We start from the raw sequence: 14,235 nt of genomic DNA on the forward strand, positions 1-14,235 counted from the left end.
CTGGAGGTTTCGCTCGGAACTAGCAGAGTATGAGACATGCATCATCCTTTAAAGAGCCTGAATATCACCCGTCTGAATCATTGTGTGTCTGACCCTCCGTGTTTTCTCTGTTTGTGTGACAGGCAGCTGGTTCTGTTGTTGGAGTTGTACAGCCCTCAAGACGTTCATGATTATCTGAGACCGCTGGCCTTCTGTCTGTGCACAGATCGTGTCTCATCTGTTCGCTGGACGTCTTACAGACTGGTACTGAAACACCTCACACACACACATCTCTGATATCATGACAGGGTTTGTGTTGAGTCACTTTATTATTTCTGTCTCCATCGGGTCACACAAAGACACAGATCAGAAGAATAAATAACTGGAACATTTAAACACCGATTCAAGAGACTCCACTTGTTTTGAGTGTTCTCTTGATACGTGATTCAAATGATTGTAGTTCTGAGGTGTCTGATATGAATGACACATCATCATGGTCATTTCTAGCTTTCTCCTATTGCACTGTATTCAGCGATGTTTGTTTTAAAATGAACACTTGAACCACGGCAGGATGATGTCAGTGTTCAAAATCTTTTTTTTTTTTGTGTTGGTGTGTGTTTCAGGTGAGTGAGATTGTCAGGAAACTGTCCACATGTTCGGCTCTGCTGGGGAATTTTCTCAGTGAGCTGGTGGATAAATTCTGTCATTCATCCAAGTGGTCGGGGCGGCAGGCCTTTGCTTTCGTCTGTCAGGTGATTCCCCTGCTCTCTCTCTCTCTCTCTCTCTTTTGTGTGTGTGGTATCTCATCATCTGTTTGTGTCTCATCAGTTGTCTATAGAAGAGGAATGTCTGACTCTGGATCAGTTCTCAGAACACCTGCTGCCTCCTCTACTGCAGCTGGCGTCTGATCCCGTTCCCAACGTCCGTGTGCTCCTCGCCAAGACCCTGCGTCAGACGCTGCTGGAGAGAGGTGTGTGTGTGCCTCTCGTTGCTGTCTTCTCTCTGCTCACTGTGTGTGTGCGTGTGTAAATGCGTGTGTGTGATATCGTGCATGCATGCATACGTGCGTGTGTGTGTGTGTGTGTCTCATTGCCGTCTCTCTGTTCACTGTGTGTGTGTGTCGTGCAGAATACTTCCTCAACTCGGCCAACTGTCACCAGGAGGCGCTGGAGCACACGCTGGTCACTCTGCAGACGGATGTCGACAAGGATGTGAAATATTTCGCCAGCATTCATCCAGGGAGCAACCGCCTCAATGAGGACGCCATGAGCACCACCTCGTCTACATACTGAACACACAGGTGTCTCTGATTGGCCAGAGACTGAGAAAACTTTCCCAGAATGCACCTCGCTACAGCAGACACTTCTGGGGTTTGTGTGCGCTCTTATTTGTTATGCCACAGAAGCCTTAAAACCGTCTTCCTTACAGCAGGAGATACTTGAAAAGCTGAAGAAGCTGAAGGCGACAGTCCGTTTTCTTCCTCTCCTGATGGGACCTAACGCCTGTCTGTCTCTCTGTGAGCTTTACAGAGGCACAGACTGTAGCGCAGACGTTTGATTCTCTGAGAGTCTCATCATACTGCATCATTACAGTAGTTACAAAGGTGACTTCATCACGAATGTCCATCTGATCTCAAGGGCTCGAGTCGTGGTTCATTTTAATCTCACGTGCAGCACATTGTTGTACTGATGGACGTCTCTCATATGAAGAGACCCTTGTCTGCATAGAAACTAATGTAAACTTTTTTAAAGTGATGTCACGAGCGGTCTATTTCTCTGAGAATGTAAACATGATATTCAACACTTGAAGCCTCAAGTATTTTAATGCAAAAATTATCTTTCGCTCTTTATATGTTCTGTATATATTCTGTTTTGATCATGAATAGCATCGCTGTTATTCTCTTAACCTCTCCAGAATAAAATTTCACACAAAATGATTTTCTGTGTCTGATGTCATCAACTTTGTTCAGAGTTTTTATGAGGTGGGCCTCCGAAATGTTGTTACAAAAAGCGCTTTTGTTGATCCGTTATTGTTTAAATGAACATTCTGGGTTCAAGCTGAAGTTTCTTACAGCGGTGTGACTGCAAATTTGCTGAGGTGTATTCAAGGTCCCCCAGTGGCGGAGCCAGAGGGCTAGTTGGGGTGGCAATTGCCACCCCAGACGAAATCCTTGCCACCCCTGTTGCCACCCCGCTGAAAATATTACACTGTTAGATTTTTACGAACATTTCCCAAATCTCCCAGCGGACGTGAATGCATCCTTACGCAGCACGCACAAGCGTGCAGCCGCAGCGTGCTGTTGCTGCTACACTTTTCATTGGTTAAGCTGACACGCAGCACTTTCGTGACGTGCTCCAAACGGCTCCAAAACAACGCCGACAGCTCACGGGATCGATGAAGAGCATGTTGCTGGTATGTACGGCTTTTATTGGTATTAAATTAAACGAAGTAGTGTTTAAACGGGAAGTAAGGGAGACGTTGCACTTTAGTGCTTGGCATTAATACTTCATGAGCATTACTAGTCGTGAAACTGACTGACTAATACTGTCACGACTGCGTGAATATGCTTAAAACATGTCGTTAGCAAATGTTCAGCAACAATCGCAGACATTAGGTAGGCTTATTCATATTGGCACGTGTAATGCAGCACTAATCTTAGTATAACAGACCGTTGTCATGGACGCAGGATTCTAACCGTAGAGACCGAACGGACTATTTTCTTTAGCGGAAGCAATATAAATAGTTTTTAAATCAATAAACTCCCTTTTAAATCAATATGTTGTGTCAAATTATTTATTTATTTGGTAGGTAGCCATGTAATAAGCGGGATAATGTATAGCGAGGTGGTTGTTATAGCGAATACAACCCCTTCAGGCTGATTTAAGATCCCTCTGCTTCACGCCGGGCTCCTAAACAGCCTGTCGGTGTTTTATTCGCTATAACAACCGCCTCGCTATACATTATCCCTTACTTAACATAACATGTCTAGATGTCTTTAAGCAATTTTCCTTGTGTTGTCAAATAGGCTAGACCTCAATATACTCAGATTTTCTCGTCAAGTATTACTTTAGTATTTGTATTATTAGTAACGGTGTACTCATGGTAAATAATAACAAGCAAATTGTTCCAAATTATGGTTTCTTCATGAGGTGTGTAAAACATTTTGCTTCTTCTCACCAGAACCGCAGAATTATGCTGTTCTGAATCCGAATGTTTGTATTTGTGAACTTGGTGGTGCCATACCATGGGTAGATGCAGGTTATACCTGGTACAACTATTGAAGTTTATCATTAGAGTCAGCTCTATGTTTTTTTTGTATTGTTGTTCTACTATTATTCTTGTAGTACATGTTTGAATGTGTACAACTGCCTACTCCTGCCTTGTTTTGACAGGTCCAAGTTTACCTCAGTTTTTTCTCTTGGACTTGATTAGTCCAAGGAGCACTTTGAATACTTATTGTTCTATTTTTGCTGTATACTTAATACATATGTAATTGTGTACATTTTGGAAAATAAACAACTTTAATTTAATCTATATACATTTTGTGGAAAATAATTTATTTTTACCTTGCCACCCCTGTTTTTAAAGTGTAGCTCCGCCACTGAGGTCCCCACAATCCTCTTTATTTTGGATGAGTCTCTTTTGACTCCGGTGTGAAAACCTCACATGCTGAAGATGCTGGAACAATTTCTGAAGATTACTGGAACGTTGAATCACTCAGGTCAAACATATGACTCATTAACAACTACAAAACATTAAAAAAACTCTTTTTGATCATCCAGGTAACAACAGTTTCATCAACACTAAATGTTTAATGGGATACGTTCAATAATGACATTCAACATTATAATTGTTCGTCAAATCAAGTTATTTTATGGTGGTTTTTACTATTTTCAATTTTGTATTGTATCATATCAGCTGTAGTGGAAGAACAAATCTGTTAAACAAACAGGATAATTAAAAATATAGCCATGTACAAAGTCATATGAACAAAGCCAAATCGCAAGTCCAGTACGGTGTACCACAGGGTTCAGTCTTAGGGCCTCTGCTTTTCGCATTGTACAAGCTACAAAACAGAAGTTACTTATTGCACTGAAAACCGCTGTACGTAACAGCCAAGAATACTGCTTAACTATTAACGGATGCTCCATTAAATCCTCATCGTCAGCTAAGAATCTTGCCATTGTATTCGATAGTAATCTGTCATTTGAGAGCCATGTCGCCAACACCTGTAAAATTGTGTTTTTCCAATTTAAGAATATATCTAAACTACTCATATGCTGTCACTGTCAGATGCAGAGAAATTAATTCATGCATTCATGACATCAAGACTAGATTACTGTAATGCACTGTTAGCTGGTTGTCCTGCAGGCCTATTACAAAAACTGCAACTGGTCCAAAACGTGGCAGCTCGAGTTCTTACACATACAAGAAAGTATGAGCATATAACCCCGGTTCTGTCAACTTTGCAGTGGTTACTTATAAAGCATCGCATTAACTTTTAGATCTTGCTTATTACCTTAAACCCTACATGGTTTAGCTACGCAGTATTTGAGCGATCTTCTATTGTATTAACGTTCTTCATGAGCATTACGCTCTCATGCATCCTGTCAGTTGGTAATACCTAGAATTTCAAAATCAAGTGCAGTTGGTAGATCCTCTCCTATCTACTCCCTGCACTATCCGGGAGGCAGACACACTCTGTCAGTTTAAATCTAGACTAAAGACGCATCTTTTTAATCTTGCATACACTACACTTCCATAATATTAATCCTCAGAGGATTTAGGCTGCATTATTCAGATCGACAGGAACCAGGAACACATCCAACAACAAATTATGTACTTGATGCATCATAGAGTGCAGAACAGTACTCTACTCTCAGCCAGTCTTGTCTCTTTGTTCTAAGGTTACCGCAGGATGCAGTTCATGTCCAGACCTGATGCCAGAGCTGAGAATGTGAAGCGGTGACCTGACAACCGTGCTTGTCTGTGTGTCCATCTGTGTGTGTGTGTGTGTGTGTGTGTCTATGTCGATGTTTGTAAATACAGTATGTGTGCATATTGTGTGACTGGAGTGTTTGTATATGGGTATGTCTGTCTTCTTGTTTTTACAGGTCTATGACTTTAGTTGTTTTGCTTACAGTCAATATGTCTCATGTACAGCTGCTTTGTAACAGTGGAAATTGTAAAAAGTGCTATATAAATAAAGTTGAGGCGAGGATAATCAAGAACGTGTGGAAAAAAGAAGCCAATGGCTGTGGTTGAAGCAGATGGACACTGCACGGGCTGCCAGATGACCTTGTAACAATGCGACACATACCCAGGTCTGATCAACCTGCGGTGGGCCTCCCTTGGCTGAGGGTGTCTTGTGATAAAGGGCCAAAACACCCAATGAGGCTGAGGTGCACAGGTGACCATGTGTCGCATTGATGAGAATCATAAAAAGGGAATTATCAGCAGCACCTCACTAAAAGGCATCTTTCACTCTGTATAATGGATGTGATAAAAGTGGGATTGGACACACAACTCATAAGACGTCTCTCTGATGATGGCAAGGATAGGTAAGTATGCTATTTATGTCTAAAATCATTTGACGAACCCTGAGAAACCTCAGACCTCCTTTTCTCTATTCATTTTCTTCACTGCTCCCTCTGTCATGCATAAAGTGTGGGAAATGTCCTATGGGGCAATTAAACTGTGCTGAAACAGTGGGATTATTACACCTAGTCCTATTAAATCAATTTTATCAACAGTGAATGTGTGTACTGCACATTGCGTTTTGTCTACTGTTGTGACTGATGAAGATCTGATGACATATGTGACCCTAGATCACAAAACCAGTCTTTAGAAGCAAGGAAACATTTATAGTAAAAGACAAAAATCTCAGACAGATATTGTCCTATTCTAATAACTCATACATCAATAGACATATTATTCATTCAGCTTTCAGATTATGTAAAAAACTAAATTTCGAAAAATTTACCCGTTCGTTGTCCGTATGACAAATTAAGGATTAATAGGATTAATTTGGATTAATTTGATTTTATCTGCACAAATATTGTTAATCGAAACAGAAGCAGGAACAAATGCTTTACTGTTCATTATGATTGAGTCTGAACAATCCTCGCTATCAAACTCAATTCATGGATTATTATACATGATCTGCATTTATTCACACCACACATGTATTTTGCTATCATCTGCATTAAGAGGAGCTCATCAGTTTTTCCTGAATTTATATCAAACTTACAAAACTTTAATGAGTGATAGATATTATTCATCTCTTTACTTTTCAGACAAAAACTTTCAAAGTCTTTATTTACCCACAGAGACAGACATTACAGTCATCATTTTTACATTTTGTTTGGAAATTTTATGTTTGGTCTTTTCTGACCAATTCAGCTTCTTCAAATGACAATGACAGTCAGATGAAGAGCGTATGATGTGTTATCACGTGACAAATACATTTACAATGCTTTGATTTTCTTTCCATTTGTTTTCCTTTGTTTTTAAACAAATTCACCATTGAACAGAACATATCTACTGAAACTCCACAACATTTCAAACACATGACGATTTCATTTACATGTTTTATTAAAATACTTTTGATTTGTGCTCTGCTTCATCTGCTTTTATTTGTCAAACAGAAGAACAAACTTTCTCTTTGTCTTTGTCAACTTAAAAATCATCTGTGCATGTAACATCACGTCCAAGCTATGATGATGAATGACAGGCAGATGACTGACAGAGGATAAACATGATGAGATGAAACATCAGATCTCAGAGTTTAAATTAAAATGGTGTGGTTCTCCTTGTGCTATCAAGAGTATTTATGTGACACTTCTAGTGTGAACAACCAGAAACAACATCTGACCATATCAAATCGCCTACAAAAATATACACATCCAAAAGCCTTTGCTTGGACACTAAAATATATCATTATGTGAAAAAATAAAAGAGGACTTAAATGTACATGATTGAAGTGATGTGTCTTCTAAAGATGATCTCAGGTCAGTAAAGACAGTTCATGCATTTGGCTGATTTGCTGCCGTAGTCGACACACTCGGGACCGATGCATTCACAGCAGGCGTTGTGGAACCAGCGATACTTGGAGCCGCCCATAGACTCACAGTACAGCTTACACTGACCAATAGACACGCAGTCATCAAAGTACACAACCGTGCACATTTTATCTGCAAAGATCAAATCAACCAATCAGAAAACACCATACTGAATCTCAACCAACCACAATTCAGCATTTAAAGTTATATTCACATTTAGTCATTTAGCAGATGCTTTTACACAAAGCGACTTACAGATGAGGAAAACAATGGAAGCATTTTGAACAACAAAAAGCATAAGTGCAGTAAAACTGGTCTCATACAGTATAGTCCACTACAGTATACAGAGAGAAGGTTTATTTTTTGAACGAGTAGAAAAGAGATACAGTAGAAGTCAGAAGTGATGGGTGAGGTGCTGACGGTGTTCTCAGACCATTCTTAAATATGGACACAGAATCTACTGATCTTGTAGCAGCGGGCAGATCATTACACAGATGTGGAACCCATCCAGAGAAGGTACACGAGAGACATTTTTTCCCTTTTTGGGATGGCACCACAAGACGCTGTTCGATTTCAGAGTGCAGGGGTCTGGCGGCTACATTGACCCCCAAAATGAAAGTTGATCCTACAATAACCCCTTTTGTGTCCACGCAATGAAAGTGAATGGGGCCCAATAGTTTTTGGTCACCAACATTTTTCCAAATGTCTTCTGAGTTTTGTGAAAGTCATACAGGTAAACAATGACATCATTTCACGTTAAAGGTGAACTATTCCTTGAGTCCAGATTCAGTAACAATACCGCACATGATCAAATCATACCGGTTCCAAAATAAATTTCAAATTCTGTTTATGATTCTCTGTAGAAACACATGAATGATGTTATTTATGCATTTGGCAGCCAGTTCCTTTGAGTGTAGATATTTTTATTAGTATCAGGATTTAACCCATGGGCTTTAAACTGTTCGCAAAATGCTCTACAAAGTGAGCCAACAGAGCCTTAATGCACTTTTCTCAATAATATGTCTGTTACTCAGGATCCTAATAAAGTGAACACCTTTGTGTTAGAGACATATACAAACTAAACTCGGAAGTTGAGACACACTTGTGATCTGCAGGATATCGAATTAACAAACGTGTTTTTCCTGCAAATCACAGCACAAGATCATGAGGTCAAAGAGCTGGAGTTCAGAATCAATTACCGTCAACCTAACAAACTTCCTCCTGTGTGCTGAACCGTGAGGTGTGAGGGACACTCTCTCTGCTCAACATGAACATTTAACAAACCTTGTTTATAGATGACAACTGATGCCAAGCCTCAAACTCACAATCTATCAAATAAACTCAACCCGTACTAACCTTGAGTATTGTCATAGCTGGCGTGGATGCTGTTGCCGGGCAGCGAGATGTTGGGATGCGTGTTGTCCATCGTCTCCAGGAAAGAGACCAGACTATCGTGATAGGAGAGCTCTTCAGCTACAGGAAAAGAGACGACCATCATGTTGACGGGCGAGTCTCCCTCCGTCAGAGCTCTGAACAGAGACGGGATGGGTCTGTACAGCTCCTCCACTGTGCTCTTAGCGGTGGCCGGTGTGTCGCTGTAGTTTTTAGGGTTGCACATCCCTGTGAAGACAACAATGATGTTGATAAGATTTCAAACACAAACGTTCCTGCGTTCTAGAGAATGTGAGAAGACATGTGTCTGGTCATTTAGTGCACAACTGCTTTTACTGGAAAGCTGAACTATGGGTAGAAAAGGAATTTCATTCTGCTGTCTAGATTATTCAGTAGGCTGTTCTGTACAGTTTGGGGGTTTTAGTTTCTATTCTTGTTTATTATAAAACTTTAAATAAACACACCGTGTTCAGAATTTCAACCAAAAACACAACATATTCATTTCTGCTGCACGTGAGGATATGACGTCACACAACCTTAAACCCTAATACACGATCACGTGAGATTCCAGAAGAGTTTTCTTACCCACACAATCACAGCATTCCTCCCACAGAGAGCCCAAACACATCATACAGTCCTTACAACACGAACAATTCCCATCCTGAAGTCGACACTGACACAACTCCTGGAAAACACAACACAACACCAGCACACTTCATCAGTTCCACACAGACTAGTTTTGACTCGTGCACATCAGACTGTATGTATTGTGTCTTTACACTAACAGAACAGACGTGTTAAGACGAGTCCTTTCATCTCAGCTCTACATGAAAGTCGAGGGACATTTATCACGAGAAAAACCATGAACACAGCACGATGATCGAACACACTATAAACATCACTTCATTGTTTTCATTGAAGAATGTGCACATGGAAAACACACCACACACACACACACACACACACACACGAGCTCCATGCTCGAACCGGTTCACCTTGACAAAACCAAACAAAAGAAAGTTCGGCTTACCTGAATGAGACATTTGCTGACATCACTGGCACACAGCGCTTTATTACAGGCCAAAGCGAGAGAAACACCAGAGACAACAATGAGAAATACTGATGCCGATGATGACTGCATTCCGACCCGAACCGAACTAAACCAAACCCGCCCGACCTACATCAACACACGAATGAGAGAGAGAGAGAGAGAGAGAGAGAGAGAGAGAGACACACAGAGAGAGAGAGAGAGAGAGAGAGAGAGAGACAGAGAGAGAGAGAGAGAGACACACACACACACACACACACAGAGAGAGAGAGAGAGAGAGACACACACAGAGAGAGACGTAATAAACAAACAGCTCAACACATCAAAGACAAAAGCGGCGTCCGACTGACGATACACAACAATACGCGGTGACATCAAAGCTGTGAGATCAACATACAAACTTTATACTAGACAGACCAGAGTTCATCCAGAACTCCTTCATTCTGTTCACATATGCTGCCTGAACATTATTTCCTAATAAATACACATTCATGAAGTATAACTGAAATTAAAAAACATTCTAATGGAAAGAAAAATGTGCCCGACTAACTCTGATGAAATGGAAGATCTGTCCAGAGATTTATTTGAATACCAATGTTAAAACGATGCATATCTAATTTTTAAACTACAATATATTCATGTTGCATTTTCCTTCATGACATTACGTCTCTCTCTGGTCAAAAGCAGTAAAGACGAAACATTTTCCTGCAGGTTTCAGGTTTGTATTGATGACGTAAAATAATGCGGCAACATATGCACACGTCAAACTTTATCAACTCAACTCTCGAATCGTTCTCGCGATACTAAATGTCATCTGCCGTTCGGTCTGAAGTCCCGCCTCCCAGTGAATAGAGCCAATCACCCACAGTTAAAGTGACGCTGCAGCCATGCAATGTTTTTAAAAAAAATTCGCCTATTTCATACAAGGTTTAGTGTTTTATATTATTTCCTGTGGTTCTGTGGTCAGAGCATGGAGCTAGCAATGCCAATGTTATGGGTTCGATCCCTGAGGATTGCACACAAATGTATAATTCAATGCAATGTAAATCGCTTTGGATTAAAGTGTCTGCCAAATGCATAAATGTAAACATTATTGTAATTGTAGATATATTAAATCTTCAGTACTGTAATAAACATAACTATCGCTCATAAAATCACACTTTTAAAAATACTCTTGAATCAAAAACAGATTTATTCATGTTTATTTGTCCAAGTAAATCTTGAACTTCACATCTTACAGCACTCGCTCGGTGAAAAATGTTCTCAGAAAATGGTCAATCAAATTGTATTTGTTCTTAACACAAAAACAAAACAAAAAAGGGTAAAAAGTTTTTCGTCGTCCTGAAATGAAGCTGTGATAAACCCAGCATCAACATTATAGTCCAGAAATCACATCAGGAAAATGTGTCTGTGTTTGTGCAGTAAAGTAGCAAACACAACACAATCAGTTTCTCAAAAGCACAAGCTCAGATTTCTCACACACACACACACACACCCCCACACACACACACACACACCTCAATCATACTATACATATGTGTTAATCACTGAGGAATCTGTGAGGAAACTACTAGAATCAAAAGTCTAATGATGGAGAGCAGGCACCTTATGAAATAATTTTTTTCCATGTTCAAGATCGATCAGTCAGTATCAATTCATCGGCTGAAATGTCAGCAGTTTTTTTTAAACTAAAGAATCAATGAATCAATTAGAAGCAAAAAAACAAAACAATGCGGATCAAATCAAATCCCAGAATCCTCCACACATAAATGAGCTCATGCAGAACAACAGACACGAGTAAAGAATCAAAATAACATGACAAACACCATTTGAAAAATAAAACAAAACTACAGACGCTTTAATGGCTGACCTGCACATTTCACTCGTGTGTTACCTAAACAAAATAATCTGAAGTGTGTGTGAGTGTGTGTGTGTGTGTGTGTGTGTGTATCAGTCTCTGTGTGTTCAGTGATGAGCAGAATCTGTTATTCCCATTAAAACACAAGAGCAGCCGCATGATGAGCAGCAGTGATGAGCGTTTCTCTCACTCATCTGATCCGGCCGAGCGTTTCTGAGTCCTCTTGCGTGGAGATCTCCTGGGTGACGCTTTATCTGACGAGACAGTTCAACATCAGTCACACACAAAACTACAACATCTCTAACCATTCTCAGACAGAGTCAGTCTGATGCTCAGAGAAACACAAGAGACAGGAATCAAACTCTCACCTCGTCGACTCGCCACTAAAGATAAGAGAGAGAAGGAAGGGAATAAAGAGAGAGCGAATGAGTGAGTGAACCAGCAGAAATCAAACTGAATCAGAGCTGTGATTGGTCTCAAGCAGAAGACAGGAGAGATATTAGACAAGGCCATAGAAACAGAAAGACCCTCATTTATATTCTGATACCACAGAAAAAAAAAAAAAACTCAAAATCAAGTGATTGTCAAAAGTGTGAATTGAGAAAAGCTGACTGGCTGAAACTCACTGATCTGGTTGAGCGTCTCCTGTGGGATCCAACTCATGTCAACATCATTGTGGTTGGAGGTTCCCATCTCAACTTTACCTGGTCTCCTCCTCTGCGCACACACACAGATGACAATTTAAAACACAATGGAGTCATGAAACAGTGGAGTAATAAGCAGCTGTCGAGCTGAACACAATCTTTGTTGGTTTGCATCGCGCAGAACATCACGACAAGACTGGTGATCTCTGTGTACCTTGCGTGACTCCAGTAGCTGATGCAAGCCGACGATCACCAGCAGACTCAGACCAGACAAAAACACATACAGGAAGATTCTGCACACAGAGGATCAAACACCATACAACTGATCACAGAACAATCCCCATGAGTTCAATTCTGTTGCTCAAATGAGAAATAATCAAGAATGAGGTGTGTGACTATTTTTCAGACTTTTCTGTATGATTGCGTAGTGTAAAAAACATTCTTACGTCTCTCCATCCAGACCGTCCTCTCTTTCAGTGATCGTCACTGTCTGGTTGAACACGGCATCCTGAAACACGTTACCCTGAAACACAAAGAAGAGAAACTTCAGATTAAACCTCTGGTAAACCTGAGTGTGATTTATGGCCACGTGTCCTGAGCCTTGACTCACGCTGCTGTCTTTATAGTTCAGGTTGATGACCAGACCGAAGGGACGTCCACCCATGGGCTCGGCAGGGATGAAAGAATATTCAAAAGTGGCCTGACGCTGAGGAGGAACCACTGTACCCAGCTGAAGAGCCGTGAAGTTCTGGATGTAGAACTGGAAGTCCTGAGGGTAACGGAACGAAGCGTCCAAAGAGTCCACGATGAAGTTTTCCGAACCTTTGTTGGTGAATCCCAACAGAAACTTCACGATGTTGTTGGCAGGAAAATCTTGAATGGAGAAAGAAGACACAAAAGATTACTATTCACACCACGACGAGAAACAAGAACTTCCTTTAATCCTTAGGTGAGAGATGAATGGCTCGTGTCACACGTTTACCATCTCCTTTGACGAAGAGGATGGTGGTGTCAGCATTGGGTGAAGCCTTCATCTCCCCCACCAGACCTTCTTCTTCCTCTTCTTCCTTTTCTTCAGTCTGAAAGCAGAAATGTCACAGCATGACATACAGCTGCTCATGTTTGTGGCACACGAGGAGAGTTTGTGTGTCTTACTAGTTCAGTGTTGTCGTCATCTTCCACCTCAGCTTCATCATCTTCATCCTCAGGCATAACATCATCAGCCGTATCTTCATCCACAGCCTCCTCTTCTTCAGTAGCGTCCTGTGCAGACACCACAGGACCTGATGACAGACACACATGATTTCAAAGGAACATTCTGAATCCTTTAAACACTCAATCATTACATCAGGATGTCTTAAACGTGAGATAAACATGTGTGCGTGCACCAACACATATACTGTAGTATGCTTCAGTATTTACTGTAGTAAGTAGTATAAGTAACGACTACACACTCATGTATACTTCAGTATTAACTACAGTGAACTGATAATCTGCAGTGTGCTTCACTTTCAATTTGACTAGAGTTCGCTATAGTAAACACTTAAGTACTTCGTTCATGACTTCAGCCGTCTGTGGAAGTGTTAAGTGTAAAGGCCTGAAAGAGTTCGTGACTAAATATGAAAAGTTAAAAGTGAAATGATGTCTGCAGAAGCCTTTTATTCAAGTGAAAGTGAGATATATTCAAGTATAGTGTGTATTAATGTGATACGATCAGAGTTTGAATGAATCACAGCTGCCGCGAGAAGGACACGTCACACACACACCTAACACACACATATACACGCAGCGTGTTTAAATGTGCTCAAACACTACACAATCACACTTCAGGTGAGATTATTGATGAGTTTAAAGGGCACAATTACAGAGAATTCATCACATTCACATACACAGAGTTTATAAACCTGCGGCCTGATCATACAGGCGTGAAAAGTGTCGTGTAAACTCACCCTTCATGAGAAGCGTCGCGGGAAACGCCAACAAGAGCAACACAAGCAGTTTACTCAACAGCCTCATCGCGTCAAACACACACAAATGAAACAACGACGAGAAAGAATGAAAAACCTGTAACACAAACGCACGTCAACCGCTGACTGACTCCACTCAGAGGAAAACCTGCACTGCGCATGCGCCTCATCCGGGACATCGCTGACGTCACACGTACGGACACGTGTATTGAAAAGGAAAAGAGCTGGAATGGCACGAAGATATGAATAAACTTTCTTTACATTAGACTCAAATGATCGATATTCT

At 40.8% G+C, this 14,235-nt stretch overlaps 3 protein-coding genes across 6 annotated transcripts in view; 1 reads left to right on the forward strand and 2 right to left on the reverse strand.

Annotated features, from left to right (window-relative positions):
• The window catches only part of ppp4r1 (protein phosphatase 4, regulatory subunit 1), a 12,417-nt gene extending 10,502 nt beyond the window's left edge, over positions 1-1,915 (forward strand). For both annotated transcript variants that reach the window (XM_056738896.1, XM_056738895.1), the window contains exons 16-20: positions 1-27; positions 123-243; positions 603-731; positions 808-949; positions 1,108-1,915. The exon at positions 1-27 is cut by the window's left edge and continues 74 nt beyond it. In XM_056738896.1, coding sequence (XP_056594874.1) covers positions 1-27; positions 123-243; positions 603-731; positions 808-949; positions 1,108-1,271 — 583 coding nt within the window. In that variant the 3' untranslated portion in view covers positions 1,272-1,915. The remainder of the gene's footprint in view (positions 28-122; positions 244-602; positions 732-807; positions 950-1,107) is intronic.
• Positions 1,916-6,307: 4,392 nt separating this feature from the next.
• twsg1b (twisted gastrulation BMP signaling modulator 1b) lies at positions 6,308-10,351 on the reverse strand. Of its 2 annotated transcripts, XM_056738454.1 has the most exons (5): positions 10,031-10,351; positions 9,463-9,609; positions 9,018-9,117; positions 8,397-8,660; positions 6,308-7,172 (listed from the first exon to the last, which is right to left on the reverse strand). In XM_056738454.1, exons 2-5 carry the CDS (start codon positions 9,571-9,573, stop codon positions 6,991-6,993), a joined length of 657 nt encoding a protein of 218 aa, XP_056594432.1. In that variant the 5' UTR covers positions 9,574-9,609; positions 10,031-10,351; the 3' UTR covers positions 6,308-6,990. The 2 variants fall into 2 exon arrangements, with proteins under 2 accessions (XP_056594432.1, XP_056594431.1); XM_056738453.1 differs by lacking the exon at positions 10,031-10,351 and having other exon boundaries at positions 9,463-9,972.
• A 303-nt stretch (positions 10,352-10,654) lies between these two features.
• On the reverse strand, positions 10,655-14,114 carry ssr1 (signal sequence receptor, alpha). 2 transcript variants are annotated; one of them, XM_056738302.1, is made up of 8 exons: positions 13,932-14,113; positions 13,138-13,265; positions 12,965-13,061; positions 12,593-12,855; positions 12,429-12,505; positions 12,197-12,275; positions 11,965-12,055; positions 10,655-11,592 (listed from the first exon to the last, which is right to left on the reverse strand). In XM_056738302.1, the coding sequence occupies exons 1-8, from the start codon at positions 13,996-13,998 to the stop codon at positions 11,525-11,527; spliced, it is 870 nt and encodes a 289-aa protein (XP_056594280.1). In that variant the 5' UTR covers positions 13,999-14,113; the 3' UTR covers positions 10,655-11,524. The 2 variants fall into 2 exon arrangements, with proteins under 2 accessions (XP_056594280.1, XP_056594279.1); XM_056738301.1 differs by lacking the exon at positions 10,655-11,592 and adding an exon at positions 11,624-11,721 and having other exon boundaries at positions 13,932-14,114.
• Positions 14,115-14,235: the final 121 nt, after the last annotated feature.

Source organism: Triplophysa dalaica, chromosome 23, assembly GCF_015846415.1.
Source record: "Triplophysa dalaica isolate WHDGS20190420 chromosome 23, ASM1584641v1, whole genome shotgun sequence".
In the NCBI taxonomy this organism is placed as follows: Eukaryota; Metazoa; Chordata; class Actinopteri; order Cypriniformes; family Nemacheilidae; genus Triplophysa; species Triplophysa dalaica.

Coding starts and splice junctions, on each gene's coding strand:
- ssr1 (XM_056738301.1), bottom strand. CDS start 13,998: ATGAGGCTGTTGAGTAAACTGCTTGTGTTGCTCTTGTTGGCGTTTCCC. Junction 13,062..13,137: donor ATGACGACAACACTGAACTA/GTAAGACACACA, acceptor TTCTGCTTTCAG/ACTGAAGAAAAGGAAGAAGA. Junction 12,276..12,428: donor GACGGTCTGGATGGAGAGAC/GTAAGAATGTTT, acceptor CTCTGTGTGCAG/AATCTTCCTGTATGTGTTTT.
- twsg1b (XM_056738454.1), bottom strand. CDS start 9,573: ATGCAGTCATCATCGGCATCAGTATTTCTCATTGTTGTCTCTGGTGTT. Junction 8,661..9,017: donor GGAATGCTGTGATTGTGTGG/GTAAGAAAACTC, acceptor TTGTCTTCACAG/GGATGTGCAACCCTAAAAAC. Junction 7,173..8,396: donor CAGCTATGACAATACTCAAG/GTTAGTACGGGT, acceptor TGATCTTTGCAG/ATAAAATGTGCACGGTTGTG.